Source organism: Lutra lutra, chromosome 17 (genome assembly GCF_902655055.1).
Source record: "Lutra lutra chromosome 17, mLutLut1.2, whole genome shotgun sequence".
Lineage (NCBI taxonomy): Eukaryota > Metazoa > Chordata > Mammalia > Carnivora > Mustelidae > Lutra > Lutra lutra.
The window spans coordinates 1,780,981-1,800,850 of record NC_062294.1 but is presented as its reverse complement, the minus strand read 5'-3'; the positions used below and the strand labels follow the sequence as shown (position 1 = coordinate 1,800,850).

General features: G+C 60.8%; 1 protein-coding gene across 10 annotated transcripts in view; it reads right to left on the bottom strand.

The window, feature by feature from the left end:
• Window positions 1-7,225: 7,225 nt before the first annotated feature.
• KLHDC4 (kelch domain containing 4) overlaps window positions 7,226-19,870 on the bottom strand; it is a 45,275-nt gene continuing 32,630 nt past the window's right edge. For 9 of the 10 annotated variants that reach the window (XM_047712458.1, XM_047712459.1, XM_047712460.1 and 6 more), the window contains 7 exons: window positions 17,715-17,807; window positions 16,381-16,540; window positions 11,281-11,356; window positions 9,856-10,064; window positions 8,969-9,371; window positions 8,168-8,275; window positions 7,226-7,980 (listed from right to left, as the gene is read on the bottom strand). In XM_047712458.1, coding sequence (XP_047568414.1) covers window positions 7,958-7,980; window positions 8,168-8,275; window positions 8,969-9,371; window positions 9,856-10,064; window positions 11,281-11,356; window positions 16,381-16,540; window positions 17,715-17,807 — 1,072 coding nt within the window. In that variant the 3' untranslated portion in view covers window positions 7,226-7,957. The remainder of the gene's footprint in view (window positions 7,981-8,167; window positions 8,276-8,968; window positions 9,372-9,855; window positions 10,065-11,280; window positions 11,357-16,380; window positions 16,541-17,714; window positions 17,808-19,870) is intronic. The other variant, XM_047712457.1, reaches the window with a different exon arrangement.

The following is a 19,870-nucleotide window of genomic DNA, read 5'->3' as shown; positions in this document are numbered from 1 at the left end:
GCCCGGCTATGGACTCTGCCTTGCTTTGCTTATCTCTAGCTGTTTCTCTGCTACCTTTCGAGCAGATTTCTTTACTACACTGCACTGGATTGCTATATTTTTAACCAGAAATAAACTCAAGATTAGAGCATGTTCCAGTTAAACCCAGCATCGTTTGTTCCGTCCCACATTCACGCCCCCTTTCTTCTCATCTTGTCGTAGTTCGGGAGTCTTTCTTGGGGGCCTGGGGACAGAGGAGAGCGAGGATCCATTAAGAAATACGCTGCTGATGATGTCGCTTCCTAATGGGAAATGACATCTTTTTGCACATCTTACCTTCCGTGCTTTCTGCTCGGACCCGAGGTGAACCAGAGACTCCAGTTCCTGGCGGCTCAGAGCCCTCCGTGCTGGGACGTGGGTCTGAGAGTTCTGTCCGTGCCTCTTGGGAAAGATGACAGACTTCCGTACATTCCGGGGACAGCAGGACACGAAACGGGGCCTGGAGCGGCAGGTCACACACGCACACACACGCACGCACACACACATGCACACTGACCTGGGAGGAGCAGAGAAACACAAGCTGCCACCCCGTGAAGGCAGGACTGGTGTCATGACAAGGGGCTCGTGTCCCATTACACACCGGCCCTGCAAACACAGCCGTGACACCACACGGCCCACCCTTCCCTGCACACCCAGGGGGTTCCCCGTGGATTCCACCACAGCCACAATGTCCTGGACTGAGGGACTCCAGAAGCTGCTTCTTCCCTGGTTTCCCAACCGATTAGGACCAGTCAGCTTGGCACTTCTGCTCGCCAGGCTGGCTTCTCCTCCCGGCCCAGAGCCTCCAGCTCCCCCAGCGGGTGCCGGTCCTACCATGGGGCCAGGGCAGCTAACCCGCTTCTCTCCTGCGCGCTCCCGGAGGGCACACACGCAGAGCTAGACCAGGCCCCTCAGGCCCGTCGGGAAGCACAGGCGAGCAGGTCAGGGCCGGCCCCCCGTGGTTTGAAGTGCTGACACGTTTTAATTACTCCCAGAGCAACCTCGCGAGAGTCCTCTTCTCCCATGACAAATGCTTCCACACTCTAGATGTGAAAGCCAGAAGCAGAGAAACTGAGTGACCGGAGCCCCTGAGCCCGGGCCCATGGAGAGGTGGGGCGAACAGGTCCCCGGTCTATGCCCAGCTCCTGCTGCCCCGCTCCCCGGGCTGGGAAACCTGCACTCACACCTCACCCCAAAAGACCTGGGAAGGACACTGCCCTCTGGGGTCCATAGGTACGCCTGTCTGTGCACACAACGCACCTGCTGCATTACCAGAAAGCTGAGGAAACTTAGGAGGCGGGCTGTGCTTTCCGAAACCTGCTCAGGGCCTGTGATGTGCTTGGAACAATGTCAAGCACATGGAAAGTCACCCACCGGTCTAAGCTTCCCAATCATTAGCACACGGGATCCCAAAGACCCAGAGCAGGGAGGCAACACAGGAGCCTAAGTGACTGGCAGGGAGAGGACGGACATGGAGGAAACTCCCGGTAGCCACAGAAGTACAACACCCGTTACCAAAACCGCTGTCCCCAGAAGTCCACAACCACAGTTACAGCCGACGAGCTCCCGTCTGCATCGAAATGGCTGCAAGGGCTGTGCGCGCACACATAACTGTAGGGCACGGCTCTGTGCCACTTGCACCAACCAGACTCCCCAGCAAAGCAGGAAGAACACGGGCGGGTCCCCACAGCCCATGGCCACCCCTTGGGAACCGTGTCTGGTGCCCACACCAAGAGGGGACACAAAGAGGGCAGCCCCACATCCTGGTCCTAAAGGTGCTCCCTTTCCCTTTCAAGAGCATCCCCATTTGGACAATCCATTAAGTGGGGACCATCCACCCCCACTTTAAGCCAAGGGACGTCACCGAAAGCCCCAGGGCAGGGATGAGACGCTACGTACAGCCCGACGCAGACGAACATCTGGGCACTGAAGGAAAGTGGTTTCTCGCATTTTTTAGTTCGGGTGTTTTGACCTTTTCTCATCCCCCTCCTGAATCAGCACTAGTGCTGGGGTCCCTCTTGAGGCAGGTCTTACTTGCACCCACGGGGGGACACGCTCCGGACGCCCGCGGTGCCTTCCTCCAGGGGCAGGGGCTCGCTGGAGGGCGCAGGAAGACACGGCTCACGGTCGAAGAGCGCCAGCCTCGGCTCGGATGAAGCTGACCTTCCTCGACTCCCGCAGGTCTCGTCTTCCGGTTTTTCTTGCCTTCGGTCTCAGAAACTTATCATAAAGGTGCCTACTAGATTTTCAGCCTCTAGTCCACAGCCGCACGTGCTGTCGGGCCCCCCACTCTACAGCCAGCACTGAGGAGCGCGGACGTTTCGCGTTTCCGTGGTGTCCTGCCTCGGACAGGACTTGCTCACGTCAGTCCAGCATAAACGAGAAGCAACAAGACCAGAATTCCAGACGAGAAATAAGGAGCAGGGGTGACGTGCTCTCGGCAAACAAGGGGTCCTGTTAGTTTCTCCCCTGCCCAGGCCCGGCCACATGTCACACGCTACTGCCAGCAAGCAAAGACTGGGAACATGATCTGCCCCCGAGATCCGTTCCCAAGAAGTGTCGCTAACAGCCTTAAGAGCATCAGGAAAAAGTGCAGTTACCTTTGCTCCAAGACGGAAGAACAACGCTGCATTTTTACAGTCTGAAAGCTCTGGGAGCCAAGGGTCGCAGGCACTGAAAGCGTCTGAGGAAGGTTGGGGGGGGGCGCTGGGCACCTCAAAAAGCAACAGACAGAAGACACCAGCACGCGTGCCCCTGGACGCAGAAGACCCCAGGACGGCTGCGCCTTCTCCACGAGAGCACCCACTAAGGAGAAAGGGTGCCTCTGCGTGAAACCCCAACACGGAGATGCCTGAGATACAAAAGGGCAAACGCGCATCATTCCAGCTTGTTCCTCGGCCTCCGAGAAGCAGGCGGCCCGGCCGCGAGCAGCCCGGGGCCAGTCGGGGTGTGCGGCCGGGACCCGGGGCTTTGGGGACGGCAGGAAAGGCGGAGAGCAGCACACCTCATACCTACCTCACTTCGGTCTGCCCCCACCACTCCCACCTGCTGCAGACCTGACACACAGCTCACCGCTGTGTCTGCGCACGCCCACCCTGGCCGCGCTGCCACTGCGTGGGGACACAGGGACAGCAGCAGCCTGAACCCATGAAGGGCAGGAGGCCCCAAGGGGCGGCGCGACAGGTGCTGGCGGGGCCCCTGCTCGCCCCCAGCACACTGGCTGCACCTGCCCCGGCGATCCCTCGCACGCCTGCTACCAAGATAAGAGATGAGCAGGCTGGAGCATCCCAGTCCCGTAAGATGAGCGTCACCACCCCAGGGCTTCCCTCGAGAGAATACAAGTCACAGAGGAAGGGCTTTCCATCACGAGGCCAACCGCGAGGCCAAGAGCACTAAGGGGGTCTCCCTCCCTAACACCGTCAGGCGTGGGGCAGCCCACACCACGCAGCCCAGTGCTCCTCAGCGAGCGGCACCCACGCCACCCGCCCGCGAAGGGCAGGAGAGCAGTCGGGGAGAGGGCTGCCCTCAAGTCACCCAGCAGGGGCTTCCACACGGCGGGGGGGGGGGCGCTCGGGGAGAAGACGGGTCTGCGCGCAGGCGGCGGGCACCGGCAGCTCACGTGTGGCCGGGGTCCCCCTGACCACAGGGCCAACCCCGACAGCCGGACTCAGCTCACCTGCACCGTGTCCAGAGAAACGAGGCCCGCCGCAGCCCGATGGAAGTCCCAGTGGCCCTGACCGCGCGGGGGAGCAGCTGTGTGCACTCGCCCTCCCGCCAGACTGAGGCCGCGCACCGACAGAGATGCCTTTCCGTGAATTCTAACCGAAACCGGCCGCGGTCTGCAGTTTGCCTTCCCACGCCCCCGTGCATGTAAACGTTACCACGGTGCAATCGCTCGTGCACTGACAGGAAGGGAATGCTGACTGTGTTTTGATTTTTCCGACCGATGAAGCAGCTAAGTATGTTACCTCGCTGTTTTTTACCTTTTAGCCGGAAAATAGCTTCGTCACTCACAAAGGGAAAATTAAGACCTTCTCCTTGATGAATGTAACACTCGAAGTCATACCATTATCGTGTATCTCGCTCCGTGAGAGCAAGGGACACTGTCAAGATTTACAACACTTTTGCTCCTTTTAGTAATAAACGTCATCGTGTGAAAACTCTGGGTCCCTGCATGGTGTCATTACAGCCCAGAGTCTTCACTGAAGCCTCCTCAAGCCCAAATTTTCAGAGAAACGGATTCCTTCCCGGGGCAGAGCCTGTGTCGCCCCGATGGCAGCCCTGCAGCCTCGGTCCCCGGCGGGAGGGCTCCGGGAGCCCAGCCCAAAGCGCACCCCCTACCCCGAGCCAGGCCCGCCAGCCACGCCCACTCCCCTCCACAGGCTCTGCCCCAAGGGCCACGGCACCTCTGTGCTCACCTAGTTGGATCTCGCTTCTCCTGGGGGGGTCCCCAAGAGAGCTTTCCCATCTGAGGACCCCCTCCCGACACACTGGAGTCTCTCCAGGCCTCCTCCCCGGTCCAGAGCCCTGGCGCACGGCTGTTGAGCTCCACAAGCAGGTCTGGTCCCGAGGGTCCCACGCCCACTCAGCAAGGGGAAACCAGGCCCAGCGCAGCCTGTGCCCACGGAGGCTCCTCGGGCCCCGCAGCCTGATGTCCGCGGCCACTGGCTGCGCAGGTGGGCGCCGCAGCTTCCCGCGGGACACCACGGTCAGACCGCGGGTGGACGACCAGGCCCCGCCTGAACGCGGCACTGCCAAGGCTCTCGTGAAACAGAAACGCAGACGCCGCTGCTCCATACTCGGGAGCCGCCTGGGCCCATGAGACAGCACAGGCCTATGGTGGCCGAGGCCTGCACACAGCCTGCCTCCCGGTTCAGAGCACGCAGGGAAGCAGCGGTTTCTAGAAAGCTCCTTCAGTGCTCAGGGAAGTAAGCAGTGGACAGCAGATGGGTTTCTTGCTCACGTGAGCCAAAGGGAGTCACATCCCCCCGGCCCCGTACTAGGGAGCAGCTGCCCCTCCCCAGCCCCCAGGCAACACCGTGTCCCCTCCTGCTCACCCCAACACACGCGGGGGGACTAGTTCCCAACTGGGAGCCTCACTTAGGTCACCCGATCTAAACCCAATCTTATGCCTGAACTCCCCTGGGTGGCAGCCTGAGGTCCCTTTGAGCCCCGGGGGATAGCCCTGACGAGACCATCTGTCACCAGCAGGCCCTGGCCAGCCTCTAGCCCCTCAGTGTGTCTCTACTGGCAGCTAGCCGCTGACTCCCCTCCTGTACAACTTGATAAAAAACCCAAAACGTGTCCAACTGCAATAAATACCACTCTTCCAGCCTTTTAGAGAGAAATGGAAAAACACTGTGAACGTAAGGACATTTGTTCCATTCAAGCCAATCCCAGAAATCTACCCCCTCGGGGCAGCCCTTTGGAACCCGCCTTCCTGCAGCATGGGCTGCCCCGGGACTCAGCAGAAGTCCTCACACCCCACACCCCCCACGCCCCTCAAGGAGCTCTGCAGGCGTCCAAGACGGCACAGCCAGCGGAGGAGCACCGTGCGCGAAAGGCGCAGACCCAGCAGCGGGCCGCGGCACGGGGCTCACCAACAACTCAGCCAGCCGAGGAGCAGACGAGACAGGGTGTAACCGCAGGGTCCTTGCTGACCCGGAACACAGCTGTTTCCAGCTGTTTGGGCTCCAGCAACACGGGGAATGGGGGCCTTGGGCTTCGTACCGGCCACTCATGCCCGTGGCAGCCATCAGGGCATCCGGAACCTTCCGTGGGGCACAGCCGTCACCGACAGAGAGCAGGGCAGGCGGGCGGGTCCTGCTCCTGGGGGCCCCCGCCATCCCAGAGTGCATGGCCACCTCTCCGCCCGCTGAACACCTCGGGTGCGTCTGTCTGGAGTTCCAGGCTCAGGAATGCAGCAGCGGGGGCGGCTCCTTCTCCGGAAGCTTCTTTATTCATCCTCTCGGTCCACTCAAACTGAGTGTCCCAGCAATGACCCTGCGGACATGACGGCAGAAACAGAGACTTGTTTGTACACAGTTTCTTCAGGGGGGTTGGGACTTCTCTCTCGACTGGGCTGACTGCAAAACAGCCTCCTCCCTCAGACCTGCTCTATCCTAGAGACGATCAGAACACCCTGGTCTCTGACAACAGAACTCGGAGGCACAGCTGACAAGCTCTTCGAGGACCTCCCCAGAAAGCAGCCGCACAGCCGGGGCCGAGGGCCACATGTCAGGAGAGGGCACAATGGGCACCTGGAGGACCCGGGAGGTCCCGCACCTCAGCCCCGGCCCCCCACCAGCCGTGCCTGAGGGCCATCCAGCAGGACTGCCCCCCGCGTGTCCGAGGAAGACCCGGCCTGCCCCAGCGTCCAAGGGAAGGGGCACAGACACGCCCCTGGGGCCGGAGCGCTCAGCTTTTCCTCCAAACCCAGCCCATATCGAGTGGAAGGGTACTGTGCTACCCGGCCCCTGGCCTGGCAGGCCTGTGGCAGACGCTACAGCCAGGGGACAGCTTCCGATTTCTGTCTGCTAAAAAGCCCCCAGGCTCCGTTCCAGAGGCGTGCCAGTCTGACGGGCTGAGGTCCCACTGTCGAAGCTGCTGGGGCTGAGCAGGTGAGCAGGCTAGGGGAGCAAGGGGCTGCTTCTGGGGCAGGTCAGCCCTTACCCCTCCACAAACACCTTCCGGGCCAGGTCCCGCTCTGCCACAGGTGGGCAGCACCACTCTCGTCTGTCAGCGTCCCGGCAATGACGGGGACGGCCTACCGCGGGGAACGAAGAGGAGCCGGCCGTGTCTCTACAGACCAGCAGTACCGCATTCTCGCTGTAGGGGATGTTGAAGATGAAGAAAGGTGCCCGCTGGGACTTCAGGCCCAACTTCTGACCCCAACTACACAATGAGAACTGGTCTCCAGCCACGCAGCCCGGAGCAGGCACCAGTGTGGACGTGCAGGCGCCTGAGGCTGCCACCGCGGTGGCCCCGCGCTGCACGGGTGCCGGACAGCAACACCACGTGGAGACGGTGGAGTCCCGGAGCCCGGGCCTCCCATCCTCCTGTCCCTCTGCCAACAACAACCTAGAGGGAAAGAGCGCAGGGCGGCTCTAGCATCTCCTCCTGAAACCCACGGAGGGGCAGGTCTGAGGAGTCGGGGACGGTCCCTCCGAGGCCCGAGCGCAGCCAGCGGCACAGAACACGCACAGCTCCCCGGCCAACACAACTTTATTTCGAAGACTGGCAGAGACAGCGTGAAGGTGGCTGGGGGGCTGCCACCGATGACTTTCGGAAATCACAGCGGGGCCCGCAGGCCGAAGACACAGCGTCCACTGGAGCACGCGGCCCCTAGTCTCGCAGTGGGGAAACCACCCACCCCGCACCCCGCCTTCTACCTCGTCTTCTAGGTGCTGCCTGCAGCGCGGGGGCCCCGCTGGCACCCCCGGGGGCCGCACAGAACATCACCTCTTCGCCCCAAGGCTGGCATATTGGAAATCACACCCAGTCCCAGTGACACTGAGGGGAAGAAACCGCATCTCGCTCAGGTTAACTCCAGGGGTCGTCGTGGGAGTCGCCACACCGTTTGCCACAGCGTGACCGGCTCTCCTCTCGACGTGGGGCCCAGCGTCGTCCAGGGAGAGCTGCGCCCGCTACTGCTGGGGCCAGGCAGTCCATGTGCAAGCTGCTCAGCGGGCAGCACCGTGCGTGTGGGAGCAGCTCCGTGAGGCAGGAGCGGGTAGGAGGGGGCAGGAGGGGGCAGGAGGGAAGCACATCGAGCCCAGGATGGAGGCCCGGGTCAGGCAGCTCCAGAGGCCCCCGCTCCCCGCGTGGCAGGATGAGCACGGGAGCACCCTAGGTACAGCTGTCGTGCGGCGAGGGCACTCTTCGCTCCGTCCCAGACACCAGCGCGCTGCACTCCACACATAAACGTCCCTTCACAAACTTAGGCGTCCCCTGAGAGCGCACCTACGAAGCAAAACCAAACTTCACTGCAGTTGGAGTAAAGCACAAAAGTCTCTCGTTACCAGTAAAAATCAGGACTGTGGGAGCCAAGCGACCCCTGAGCTCTGGGTCTGGTGTGGGGCACTTGGCTCTGGAGCGGCGCGGCCAATGGCCTCCTGCCACCCCTCGCCAGCACACACGCCACACTCACCCCCAGCCTCCCCACCGCGCTCGCTGCTGTCCTCGTCCCCGCCCTCGGCACTCTCGCCCTCACTGCTGTCCTCTTCGGAGTCTGTGTCCTCCAGCCACTCCTGAGCTCCTGGAAAGCAAGAGCACACGTTCTGAGCGTCGGCGTGGTGGGACAGCCCGCTCACGGGACTCGGTGTGGACGCAGCTGAGCCCTGGCACTGCTGTACGCTCGGAGGAGACGCGTTGTCTCTCGGTGTCCGAGTGGAGGCGGGTGAAGGAGACGGACCGGCGAAGATGCGAGACCGCATCGCGTTCTCTCCTGCTCCCCGGCTCTAGGCTGGTCTTACAGGAAGACAGAGGAGTCTCAGGGCCACGGAGTAACTTCCCCAAAAGTATGAATTTTAACTTTATTCCTAGTCTCCAGCCTTAAAGAAAGGAGCAGCGGCTTGCGTCCAGCAGCTGCCTGTGTAGGACGTGGAGGTGAGGGACAGAGCAGTGCAGACTGGAGCAGGGGCAGCTGGAGGCTCCCCCATGTCACAGCCGGGAGGGGGCCATCCTCGGACCAGGGGCTCTGGGAGGTCTGTTCCTGCATCGCCCCTCGGAGCAGCGCCAGGACAGATGTGAGGCTCCTCGCAGCGCTGGGGCCGGCGGCCCATCCCCTTCCGCCCCCGGGACAGGGTGACTGGGGCCCAACGAGGGGAGAGGCAGGTGGCTCTGTGGCACAGGGCAGATGTGGGGGGCGTTGCTTGCAGGCAGAGGTGGCAGAGGCGCTTTGACGAGGTCCCCACCCCACCATGAGGAGTGTCCCTCCGGCCCGGCTCACCTGGATCCATCTCCACCAAAGCCGTCCACTCCTGCATCTTGTGCAGGTCCAGGCAGTACAGGTCACCAAGCGTGACCTGGCGGTCACCTGCCTCGAACATGCCCCCGTAGAGGTAGAGCCGCCCGTGCTTCACGGCCAGCATGGCGTTCGAGCGGGGGCTCGGCCCCACCACAGGGCCACTGGCGTTGTCGGGGCTGTCCTCCTCATCGGACGGCGGCCGTCCAGCCGAGCCCGGGGCAGCCAACGTCTGTCTGATGGTGACCACAGTCCCATCCTCTGTGACCACCTCTCTGACCACCTCCAGGGGCCCCTGGGCTCCAGCCCCCCTGCACTCCTGCTTGTCAGCACTTTCGGGCTCTGTGGTTTTGCCCTGCCTACGTTTCCTCTTCTCTGACTTGGGTCCCTGTTGATAAAAAGCAAGGCCATGTGTTTTACCCACAGACAGCGGGGAGCAGGCAGCGTCCTCAAGTCCCAAGGGGGGCTGGGCCACACCGGAGAAGCCCCTGCTGCAGTTTAGCCTGGGGGCCTGCAGCCCCCGACCGGGCGTGACCCCTGAGAGAAAGGCAGAGAGCCCAGGCGTCCAGACACTGGCCGCACGTCTACGCGGTCAGCTGCAGAGGCTCTGCAACCACAGGGAGTCCCTGCCGGAGTGGGCCGCCGACCCCATGCACTCATCTAGACCTGAAGCCCCAGGGGGACCCCACTGCGGGCATGGCCACCTGGGGACCCACTGTGGCATGGGCGGACGGAGCACCCACGGGGCCCCACACACCATGGGACCCGGGAGGCCCCGGCAACCCGAAGCCTCGCCAGAAGAACCGGCCGACGCGACAGAGGGAAAGCAGGTGCGGCCCTGCACGGGCTGCGCGCTCCAGGCCGGGCTCTACCTTCAGCTGCGCTGCAAACCAGCGGTTCTTGGTGGCGTCGTAGAAGTGCAGGTCATTGAGGAAGTCCCCCTCCAGGCTCTCCTCCTCCTCCCTGTCACAGACACCCCCGAAGAGCAGCGTCTGATGGTTTGGGGTCACGGCCACCGCGAAGCCAGACCTTGGAGTGGGCTTGGCCCCCGCAGGATTGATCCGGGTCCACGCCCACTTGCCTGTTGGAAGAGAGGGAACGCGGGGTTAGGGGGAGCTAACGCAGGCGCAGCCGGGATCGCCCGACCCCAGTGACTGGGACGGGCAGAAACGCAGAACCGCAGGCAAAAGGCCACCAGCTCACTCGTGCAGAGCCCTCCACGGAGACAACACAGTTCATCACGCCCCAGTTTCACCCTGCTCCTGCGTGCACTGAGTAGTATTCCCACGTGCTCTCCAAGAGCCCCCAGCCAAGCACGCCCCAGTGGGGGCTCTGAGGCCACGCTAGAGCGAGGCGGGCAGGCCGTGGTGACAGGAGAGCCTCGCGCCGCGCCATGCCCTGCCTGGGGGGACCGTGGACCCGAGGCAGCTGCTCCACGCAGGAGCCTCAGAACCACAGGCTCCCCCGCAGCCAACACTCTCACTCTCAGCGCCTGGTGAACGCGGTGCCCCACGCCGGCAGTCCGGAGCCTGACGCCCGGGTGCATAGGCTGAGCCCATGGGCTCAGGGGCTGGTGCCTCGAACACAGTCCGGATCCAGCTCTGGCTCCCATATGTGCACACCAGGCGGGTTTCTCCTCGGCTCCAAACCTTGGTGCCCACAGGGGAAAAGGCAGATGTCCTCCTCGGTCACTGAGGGGCCACAGCGCTGGCTTCCTGCGAAGCGCCCGGCTTCACAGAAGTCAGGGCGGGAGGGAAGGAGAGGCACTGTGCCCTGCCGGCCCCGGGGCAGACCCAGGACCAGCTGCACCACCAGGGTCCGGCACAGCCGGCTCACCCCAAGACTCACAGACAGGCCACTACCAGACTTTCTGAGCTTTAGAAAGCAAACGTGGGGGCCAGTGGCCCATAAGAACCATGCCCAGATCCCACATCCTGGCAGCCCCTGCTCTGGAGTGAGGACAAGCCAGGAAACGGCAGACAGGAAATGGCTTCCACCGGCTCTGAGGGGAGCTCCTGGGTCAGCGCTGCTCGTACTGGCCGTCCCCAACACCCGAGGGTAAGCACACCTCGATGGTCCCTGCCAGGCAGACACCTGGGGTTATTCATGGAGCCCCCGGACTGCCTGCTCAGGCAAAGACTCGCCCGTGACTTGGCACAGTGCGTGGGGTTCGCCGCCACCCCCCAGACCCCAGTGCCCCCTCCACGGGGCAGGCGGGCTCTCTAATCTCTGCCCTGCTTCCTGTAGGAGCCTGGGGCCCACGCCCACGGCCCATGCCCACGGCCCAGTGCCTCTACCTTCTCTTCCATCCTCCGGCTGCAACAGGAACATATCTGAATGCTGGGTGCCTCTGTCCACATCCTTCTTGACTCTCTGCAAGAGAAACAGGGAGCCATGTGAGAACCGGCTGGGTACTACCTCTGGCGCCCCGCACAGTCCCCTCAAGCTCACGGTCTGGCTTCCTGTCGGGGTGCGGCAAGGATACCTCCAGAGCCTTCCTTTGGACCAGCCCCCAAAATACCGGACCCACAACCAGTTCAATTCTGACCTCATTGAACAGATTATGATAAAAAATGCTGGTATGATTTACTAACCAAGAATGGACTTTGCTACAAACTCCCCATTCTTTTTTTTTTTTTTTTTAATATTTTATTTATCTATTTGACAGAGAGAGATCACAAGTAGGCAGAGAGGCAGGCAGAGAGAGAGAGAGAGAGAGAGGAGGAAGCAGGCTCCCTGTTTAGCAGAGAGCCCGATGCGGGGCTCGATCCCAGGACCCCAGGATCATGACCGGAGCTGAAGGCAGAGGCTTTAACCCACTGAGCCACCCAGGTGCCCCCAAACTCCCCATTCTTAACCAGCACCATCATGGCAAGGACGCTCCAGCGCGCTCTTGCGGGAGCGTCTGCGGCTCTGCAGCGACCCTGTTGTAGGTGGAGGAGCCCCTCCCCCAAGGCCACTGGAAAGTTCCATCGCAATTCCCGCGTGTCCCCCGCACCACCATCTTTCAATCCACGTGCTCAGGCTTCCCCGCAAAATCACACACACCGTCCAGCCAGCCAGTCTCTACCATTTTACAACTTTCCTGAGCATCTCCAACAACGAAACCAAGGTTTCTCTGCCCCATCGGCCGCATGGCCCTAGGCCCCCCCAGCTCCAGTGACCCTCTGGAGTGGAGAGGTCGCAGCTGGTATGATTCGTCTCCCGTCTCCCCACACATCCCGACACTTCTCTCGGCACTGCACGGGGCTACGCGCTCACAGATGACACGCCTTCTCTCGCAGCACGCCAGCGGGGCACGCTGGCTCCATGACTCACCACTGCTGCCCATCCTGGTCACTGGGCTGTCACGCCCACCCCCCACGCCCCCCGCCTGCAGCTCTCCAGTCCTCCAGGGCAGGTGCGGAGAGGGCAGCACGCTCCCCCCACCAAGGGCAGAGTCGGCCCCACAGCTCAGGAGGAATTGCCCCTCGCCCCTGACGCGTTTATTCACTCAGTTGTCGGCTTGCATGTAATCCAACGGACTCACGGATCGTTACGTCACACCCTGAGCTATAATCAAAGCTGCTTTCCTTACCTTTGTTGCTTAAACAGTTCCAGCTTTGGCCACGGGAATCCTTTCAGGGGCTCCTGTGTCCATCTGACATGCCCCCTTATGCGGGTTTCCTGTGAGCCCTTTCATGGGAGGGACAGCACGAGACCCTCCAGCCTCATCCCTACATTTTTTGACCCAGGCCTACAATCAGCCATTTCCCCAAGGAGCCCCGGGTCCTTTCACTGGAGTTGGTCAGAAACCAAGATCTGGGCACCAGGAGTGCTCGCTGCTGCTGCTACACACACCCCAACTTCTCCACCAAATGCAAGATAAGATCAGGAGACACGTGCATGTCTTCCCCTCTCAAACACGGGTGTGCGTGTACTACAGCGGGGAGAAGCTGGTTTCCTTCTGGAAGACAAAGCCACAATCCAACTGTCCACAGACAGGACGTGTGACCTGCAGGAGGTTCGGATCAGCCGTGCAAGGGAACCAGCCCGCGTCTCCGGAAAAGGGAACTGGGTGTGCCTCTCCGGTGCTCCCTCCAGACACAGGCGCAGGATTCAAGTGAGGCGATGTCTGCACGCTAGCTACTCAGGCAACACGCTCCCTTTCTCAAGCCGGTCTGCACGGCAGGAGGGGCCGTCATTTCACACCAAAAGGCCCGACACCTGCAGGAGCGGCATTCACACGCAGAGGCCCGGCCCGCTGGGGGACCCGGAAGGAGCTCAGGGACTACTCCACCTGGGGCAGAGACACACACCACAGCTGGGCCGCAGCCCCCGCACTGCTATACCTGCTGACCTGCGTGCCGTTCGGCTGCCGGCAGCGGTCAGAACCTGCTCCATGCTGCACCCATTAAATGCCTCCTCTCTAGGCCCACCAGCCAGATCCCTTCCCGAGAAGGGTGAAGCCACAAGCCCGGGGCCATGGCTTTGGGGCAGGCTGGCACACAGGCCAGGGCTCTGGCTGGAGGAGATGCGTCGCACGCCTTTGGATCAGAGCGCACTGGCCCTGGGGCTGCCCGCCCCACCAGCTCCCCAATTCCTCCCGTATAACCGTTTGTCCCCAGGGTGGGGAGAGGGTCCACACAGTGCCTGCAACCAGGTCGAGAGTCAAACAACGTGAAAAAGACCACGTGGGAGAAGCACCTTCAAGGAACCCGTGTTCCCAGGGCCACAGTCTCCTCAGCACACCCCGACCGGGGCCTGCGGAGACAAAGGAAGACCCCACATGCCCTTGGGAGAAGGTGCTCCCGCAGCTCCCAGGGAGAAGGGGGGCACAGTGGGGCAGGGGGGCCCATAGCCTCATTGTTCCTGCCCCAACGGCGGAGAACCGGCACGGAACCACCACAGAAATGAGCCCGTGTCCAGAGCTATCCTCCCCCACGGCAGGAGGAGTGACTTTGAAACCAGGCACAAAGGCCAGCTCACCGGCCTGACACGGGGCAGAAGGCCCTGCCCCCTCTAAGCAGCCAGGGTTGCCAACTGGCCGCCTCAGCATCTAGGCAACGGGAGGTCCCTTTATAAAGTCAGCACAAACTCATCCTGGTTCCCCGGATTCGCAACAGCAAAGAGCTCTCGACGCCGTCCAGGGACAGCTGTGGTGCTCAGGTGGCCGTCTGCGGTGCAGGAAACCACGAAGAGGCCGTCTCTCCCACCGCACAAGTTCAGACCCTGCTCCGCAGGCCGCCCCAAACTGCTCCAGGGCATCTGCGCCGGATGCTGACGGCTGTCCACTCAGCTCACCGCCATGGTGCCCAACGGCACCTGCCCTGGGTGGGGGCTCGGGGCAGGAAGGAGCACTCCACCAGTGCAGGCTCCGGTACCTGGACGTGTGCTCCAGTCAGGGCTCAGGCAGCCCGCCACCCACTCGGAATGACTCTAGTATTTCACAGCAGCCAGAACTCAGTCTTCCCCGGCTGTGATCAACCCCATGGAGCCAAACAGAAGTTTTCCACAGGGACGCAAACACCAGAGGTCTGGCGCAAGTGACCTGAGGGAAGGGCCTCGGCGGGTCCACAGCCCTGCCGGCGCCGCTAGCTGCAGAAAGCGGCTGCTGAGAAGCCCTGCTGGGAGCAGGCAACATGGCTCTTCCAAGGGTCGTGAGCGTCACGTGAGTCCCTTCTGCATCCCACTCGGGCGACAGTGAAGAACACGATGTGGGCGCAAGCTTCCGGCAGAAACAACCTGTTTCCTGGGCCTCCCGTCGAACACCTGGCTGAGGCCAGAGAACCAACCTAGGCCCTCTTTTCAGAACAAAGGCTGACCACTTCCTGAGTGGCAGAGCCGTGACTCACTGGGGCGAGGCGGGGGGGTGGGGGGAAGAAGGCAGAAGCGGGACGCTGCCCCACTGCGGGACAGACTCCTTGCCTGTGCCATCCCAACCACCCACAGGCGACCTGCTCAGCCCCAAGTCAGAGGGCCCATTCCATCGTGTGGAAATGAAATCAAAAACCACAGTGAGACAGCTCACATCCACCACAATGGCCAAGAACAAAAAAGACTGGCAGCATCAAGGGTGGCCAAGGGTGTGGGCGACCGGCGCAGGAAAGGCTGTGACACGCTCCACCCTGTGACCCAGCAGTCCCACTCCTGGATATTTTCCCAAGAAACCAGAAGGCAGAGCCACACAGTGACCTGCACAAGAATGCTCAGAGCAGCTTTGTTCCTAATGGTCAAAAGCTGGAAACTGCCCGGTGGCCGCCAGCAGAGAGCCGAGAAACTGCCCGGTGGCCGCCAGCAGAGAGCCGAGAAACTGCCGTGGTGGGACCTGCTTGGCATGAAGCAGCGAGTGACTCAATGTGCCACAGGGTCGGACCTCAAAAGCACGATGAAGGAAGGATGAGTTCCTCCACCGAGCACATCTGTCGGAAGTCCCAGAACAGACACGTCGAGGACAAGGGGGGACAAAGCAGACCCCAGCACCTGCCTCTGGGTGGGGGAAGGGCACGGCAGAAGAGGGCTCCCCAGCCCCAACACACTCGCCTCTGCGACCGGCAGGTACACACTGAAAACGAGTGCATCACGGCAGAGAAACCGTACATTCAAAATGGGACTTGGAGTGGTGCCCAATGGACTCAGCCAGAGGAACATGCGCCTCTCGATCTCGGGGTCACGAGTGCGAGCCCCTTACAGATGCAGAGAGAACATAAAATAAATAGAGTTAAACAAACTTGACTGCTGACCTCCACGCGCTGCTATGCGCGCTCCGGCGTTCAGGGGGAAGGGCCTGATGCTGCGCTTTTCCCTGACAAAGGCCCAGAAAGACGGCGGCGGACGCGAGGACAGCAGAGCGCTAACTACAGACGTCTGGGTGGGCGGGCGTTAAGGGCTCACTAATTCTTTTAAGTCACTTTGCGCTGGAGACATTTTCAAACCCTAAAGAGTAAGAAAAAGTCTGCAGTGAGACACCAGCTCAGCCCTCTGGGGCTCTGAGGCACGTGCCAGCTGGGGCGGGGCCTCGGGCAGGCACAGATGCCAGGCGGGAGGCACGTCCCCGAGAGGGACGCAGGGGCGCTCACGCCTGCCCACCTGCACTGCCCACGCCGGCGGCTCTACCGCCACAGTTGCCGGACCGCGGTAGCTGGCGTCTGGGGCTCAGCATGAAGAGCCCCCCGCACCCCCCAGACGGAATCACGCACGCTGCGGCAAGCCGGCCACATGCGTCCCCACACAGTGTGGCTTAATATGGCTGAAGGAGTCTTCGTACATTCACGGGGGAGCAGGGGACACTGCATCCATTTCCACTTCAACAGAAAGTGTTTCTAATAAAGCAATTCACAATCCTATTTGGAAGTTTCCAATCCTGGTGACATTGAAAAAGGCCAGAGAGGAGCTCCTAGTTCCTGCCGCATCCTTACCTGTTTCGAGTAGCCCCCGTAGATGACAATGCTGCCTTGAGGGGTGACGGACATCTGGCAGCCCGATCGAGGTGTGGGCCCAGCCCCCGATGGGGACAGTCTGCTCCACGTGAACGTGTCCAGGTTAAAGGAATACACGTCATTGTAGTAGATGTAATCTCTGGTTATAACACAGGGACACAAACAAGGAGGTGGGGACATTAGAAAGTGAACCTGATTCAAATTAAAGGTAAATTTTCTGCCATTTGTAGTAAGTTACTGGTTTCATTAAAGTTTAAATCCACACGAAGGGACCATGGGCATATGTGAGTTTGCATCTGGGAACTAGAGATAATGCTACCTTAGGGAAACACGGTAATTTGCCTAGAGCTGAAAGCCTTTTTAGCCTGAAAGTTATACCAAACTTCCTTACAAAGTTTACAAAGTCACAATCTTGCAAATCATGACATTAGGTTACCATGTGTGTAATTCTACAGAGCCAAGTGCATACTCAGGAAGGAGACACTCAGAGCTGCGCTAGAGCTGGGTGGAGACCCTGAGCCAGGCTGAGCATTCCTGAAACTGGCGCGCCTACAGGCCCGTGCCCGGAGCCCAGCAGCTGGGCAGCAGTAAGAAGGGCCTTGCCGCTGTGCCCTGCCTAGTGCTCCTGGGACTTTAGTGGCAAAGGACTTGAGCACAGACAGGACCGTGAGCAGGAGCTCGTGCAGGGGAAAGCAGCGGCTCGAGGATGCGGTGTTCTGGCGTCGTGTCATGGACAGCCACAGCCTGGCGTGAGCACACACGGAACACACGATCACGGCGGCTCGTACCAACACGGCTACACACAGGCACACGGGAGGCCCCTCTTCAGACAGCACTGCTCTCGCCATGGTCCCCAACACAGACAAGTTCAATTTTAGCCCAGAGGCTCTCAGAGTGGGGTCCCCCGGCCAGCAGCACCAGCGTCACCTGCACCTTTGCTGAAAGGCAGATTCTCAGACCCCACCCCTACCGAGTCAGAAAGCAGAGGGGGTGACGCGGCAACCGGACTTTCCACAAGTCCTCTGGGCGAGTCTGTACCAGGGTAAAGGCGGAAAATCCTGAGTTACACAGGATCGGCCCTATCACTTCCAGGTCTCGGTGTAAAACAAGGATGCAGAGCTGCCGCTCAGTACTACGGACTTCAAGACACTGAGAGCAGAGCGCGGGGGCTGCCGCTTCGCTGCGTATCCACGGAGCCGGCTCCAGTTTTCGGGACAGGCAGCACTTCCCGTGCATGTTCCGAGTGGTTCTTCCCACAAAAACTCTGCTCCTTACTGTCCCAGGAAAGAAAGATATCTCCAGGTGGTACCAACCTTGTACTCTCATGGAAGCCACCAAAGAGGACTAACTGTCTCTTCCAGGCCACCATCCGATGTCCGCTCCGGCCCGAAGGGCCTCCCGATGCTCTGAAATGGGGAAGAAAGAGACCACTTTTTACACCGAGTTCTGTTTCTTGAGCACTTACCGAGAACCGTCTAACTTGACCACAGGTAACCCAGACCGTCCTGAGTCTACTAGCTCCTACAAACATGGAGAACCAAACAGGAGACCGTCTCCACGACCATGGAGTAAAGCCAGCTGAGTGCAAACAGGGCCTTACAGAAACTGGACTTGGTTAAAACCGAAAACCTCAGCTCTTCGAAATAAACCATTACAGAATCAAACGACAGGAGACGGAAAGTCGGGGGGGGATTTCTGCACTCACCGGACCAATGACTTGTGCCCAGAATATGTAAAAGAAGTCTTGTATGTTTTGAGTAAGATAAACCCAATACGATTATAGGCAAAGACAGAACAGAAGGCTGAGACAAAGACAGGAAAGAAAAGACGCACGAACAGCCAACAAAGACAGCAAGAGATGGTCACCTGCCTCCGCCCGCCATCAGTCGCTGGGAGCGAAAGCCCAAACCACAGTGTGCTCCCTACCCAGGCCACTAGCAGCCAAAACCCAACGACAGGCTCAAGTTCTCCTGAAGCCACGGGCTGAGAGCCGGCTCGTTCGCACAGCACAGCGGCAGGGGCAAGGTGGCACGACCACCACGACTGTTCCTTATACCGTGAGACGTGCTCGGCCCATGACCTGGCGATAGGATGCCAGATCCTCACTCAGATCTGAAAACACAAGTGATCACAAAGACCTACACACACACTGAGAGAAGCTTTACTCCTGTCAAACACCGGAAGCGGCCCAGATGTGCCTCGACAAGGGATGCATCGAGCATGGTGCGTTCATTACGATGGACTACTTCTCGGCAACAGAGGAGGACGGTGCCCTGAGACATGCCACATGGACAGGTCTCAGACACACCACGCCCAAGAGAAGCCGGCAGCCAAAGAGCGCGTACTGTGGGATTCTGTGCCCAGGAGAGTCTTTTTTTATTAATATTCTGTTCCTGTATTTGGCACACGGAATGAGAGAGCACAAGCAGGCAGAGGGACAGGGAGAAGCAGGCTCCCCGCTGAGCCGGGAGCCAGACGCCGGGCTCCATCCCTGGACCCCGAGATCATGACCTGAGCCAAAGGCGGACGCTTCACTGACTGGGCCACTCCGGCGCCCCTAGGAGGCTCTCTAAAAGGCAAAAGTCCATCCATGGTGATGAGAGTAGCTGCCTAGGGCCAAAGAGTACAAGGGGACTGACAGCAAGTGGGCAGGAGAGAACTTTCAGGACGGACGCACACCTCATCTGTCCCGAGCACGGTGGTGGTCAGGCAGGTCTGTGTATTAGCGGAAACTCCTCTCTAACCGTCCAGCTAAAAGGCTGTCATTCTACAGAATGTGATTTTATCTCAATAAACCCGACATAAAAATACATGTGATAAAGAACCGAAAGACGGGACCTCTGAGCTCTGGTCTGGCATCAAAGGACTTGGAAGTCACCACTCGGTCCCAGCAAGCGGGACGCTGAGCAGACTGCAAGTCAGCCACTCTTCCCGACTCACACACAGGTCGAACTGCGGGCCCCGAAGTAAAGGCCAGCGGACGAGCACAGGAGGCTTCTGGAAGCAGAAGTTCGCGGGCAGACGCTGTCAGGAAAACCTGCACTGGACAGACACACTGCAGGAGGCTCAGTGCGGCCACGCGCGGAGTGGGATGCTCCAGGGGGACCTAGTCACGGGGCCTCTGTACTGGGAGACTAACCCGAGGGGCTCAATCGTCCTCCCACAGAAGTGCCACCGAACAACCCCTCGTGCTTCCGGCAGCGGCAGGGGACGGGGGCACCGAGCATCTGTACCCTCAGGGGCAAGCAGCGACCCAGGGCCCACCATGGGGTGCAGTGGTACCAGAGGCGCACGGACCCGAGGAAGGGAGATGGCTGGCTCCAGCTCCGTCTGGGCATGCGGCCCACCTACGAAGGGAGGAGAGAAAGCGAGAGGCCTTGGGGAAGTTCCAGGAGGGAGCCGAGCCCTCCTCCCCTGACGCGCACCAGCCCGCTCACACGCCTCGTCCCGGCCGGTAATCCCAGCCCGC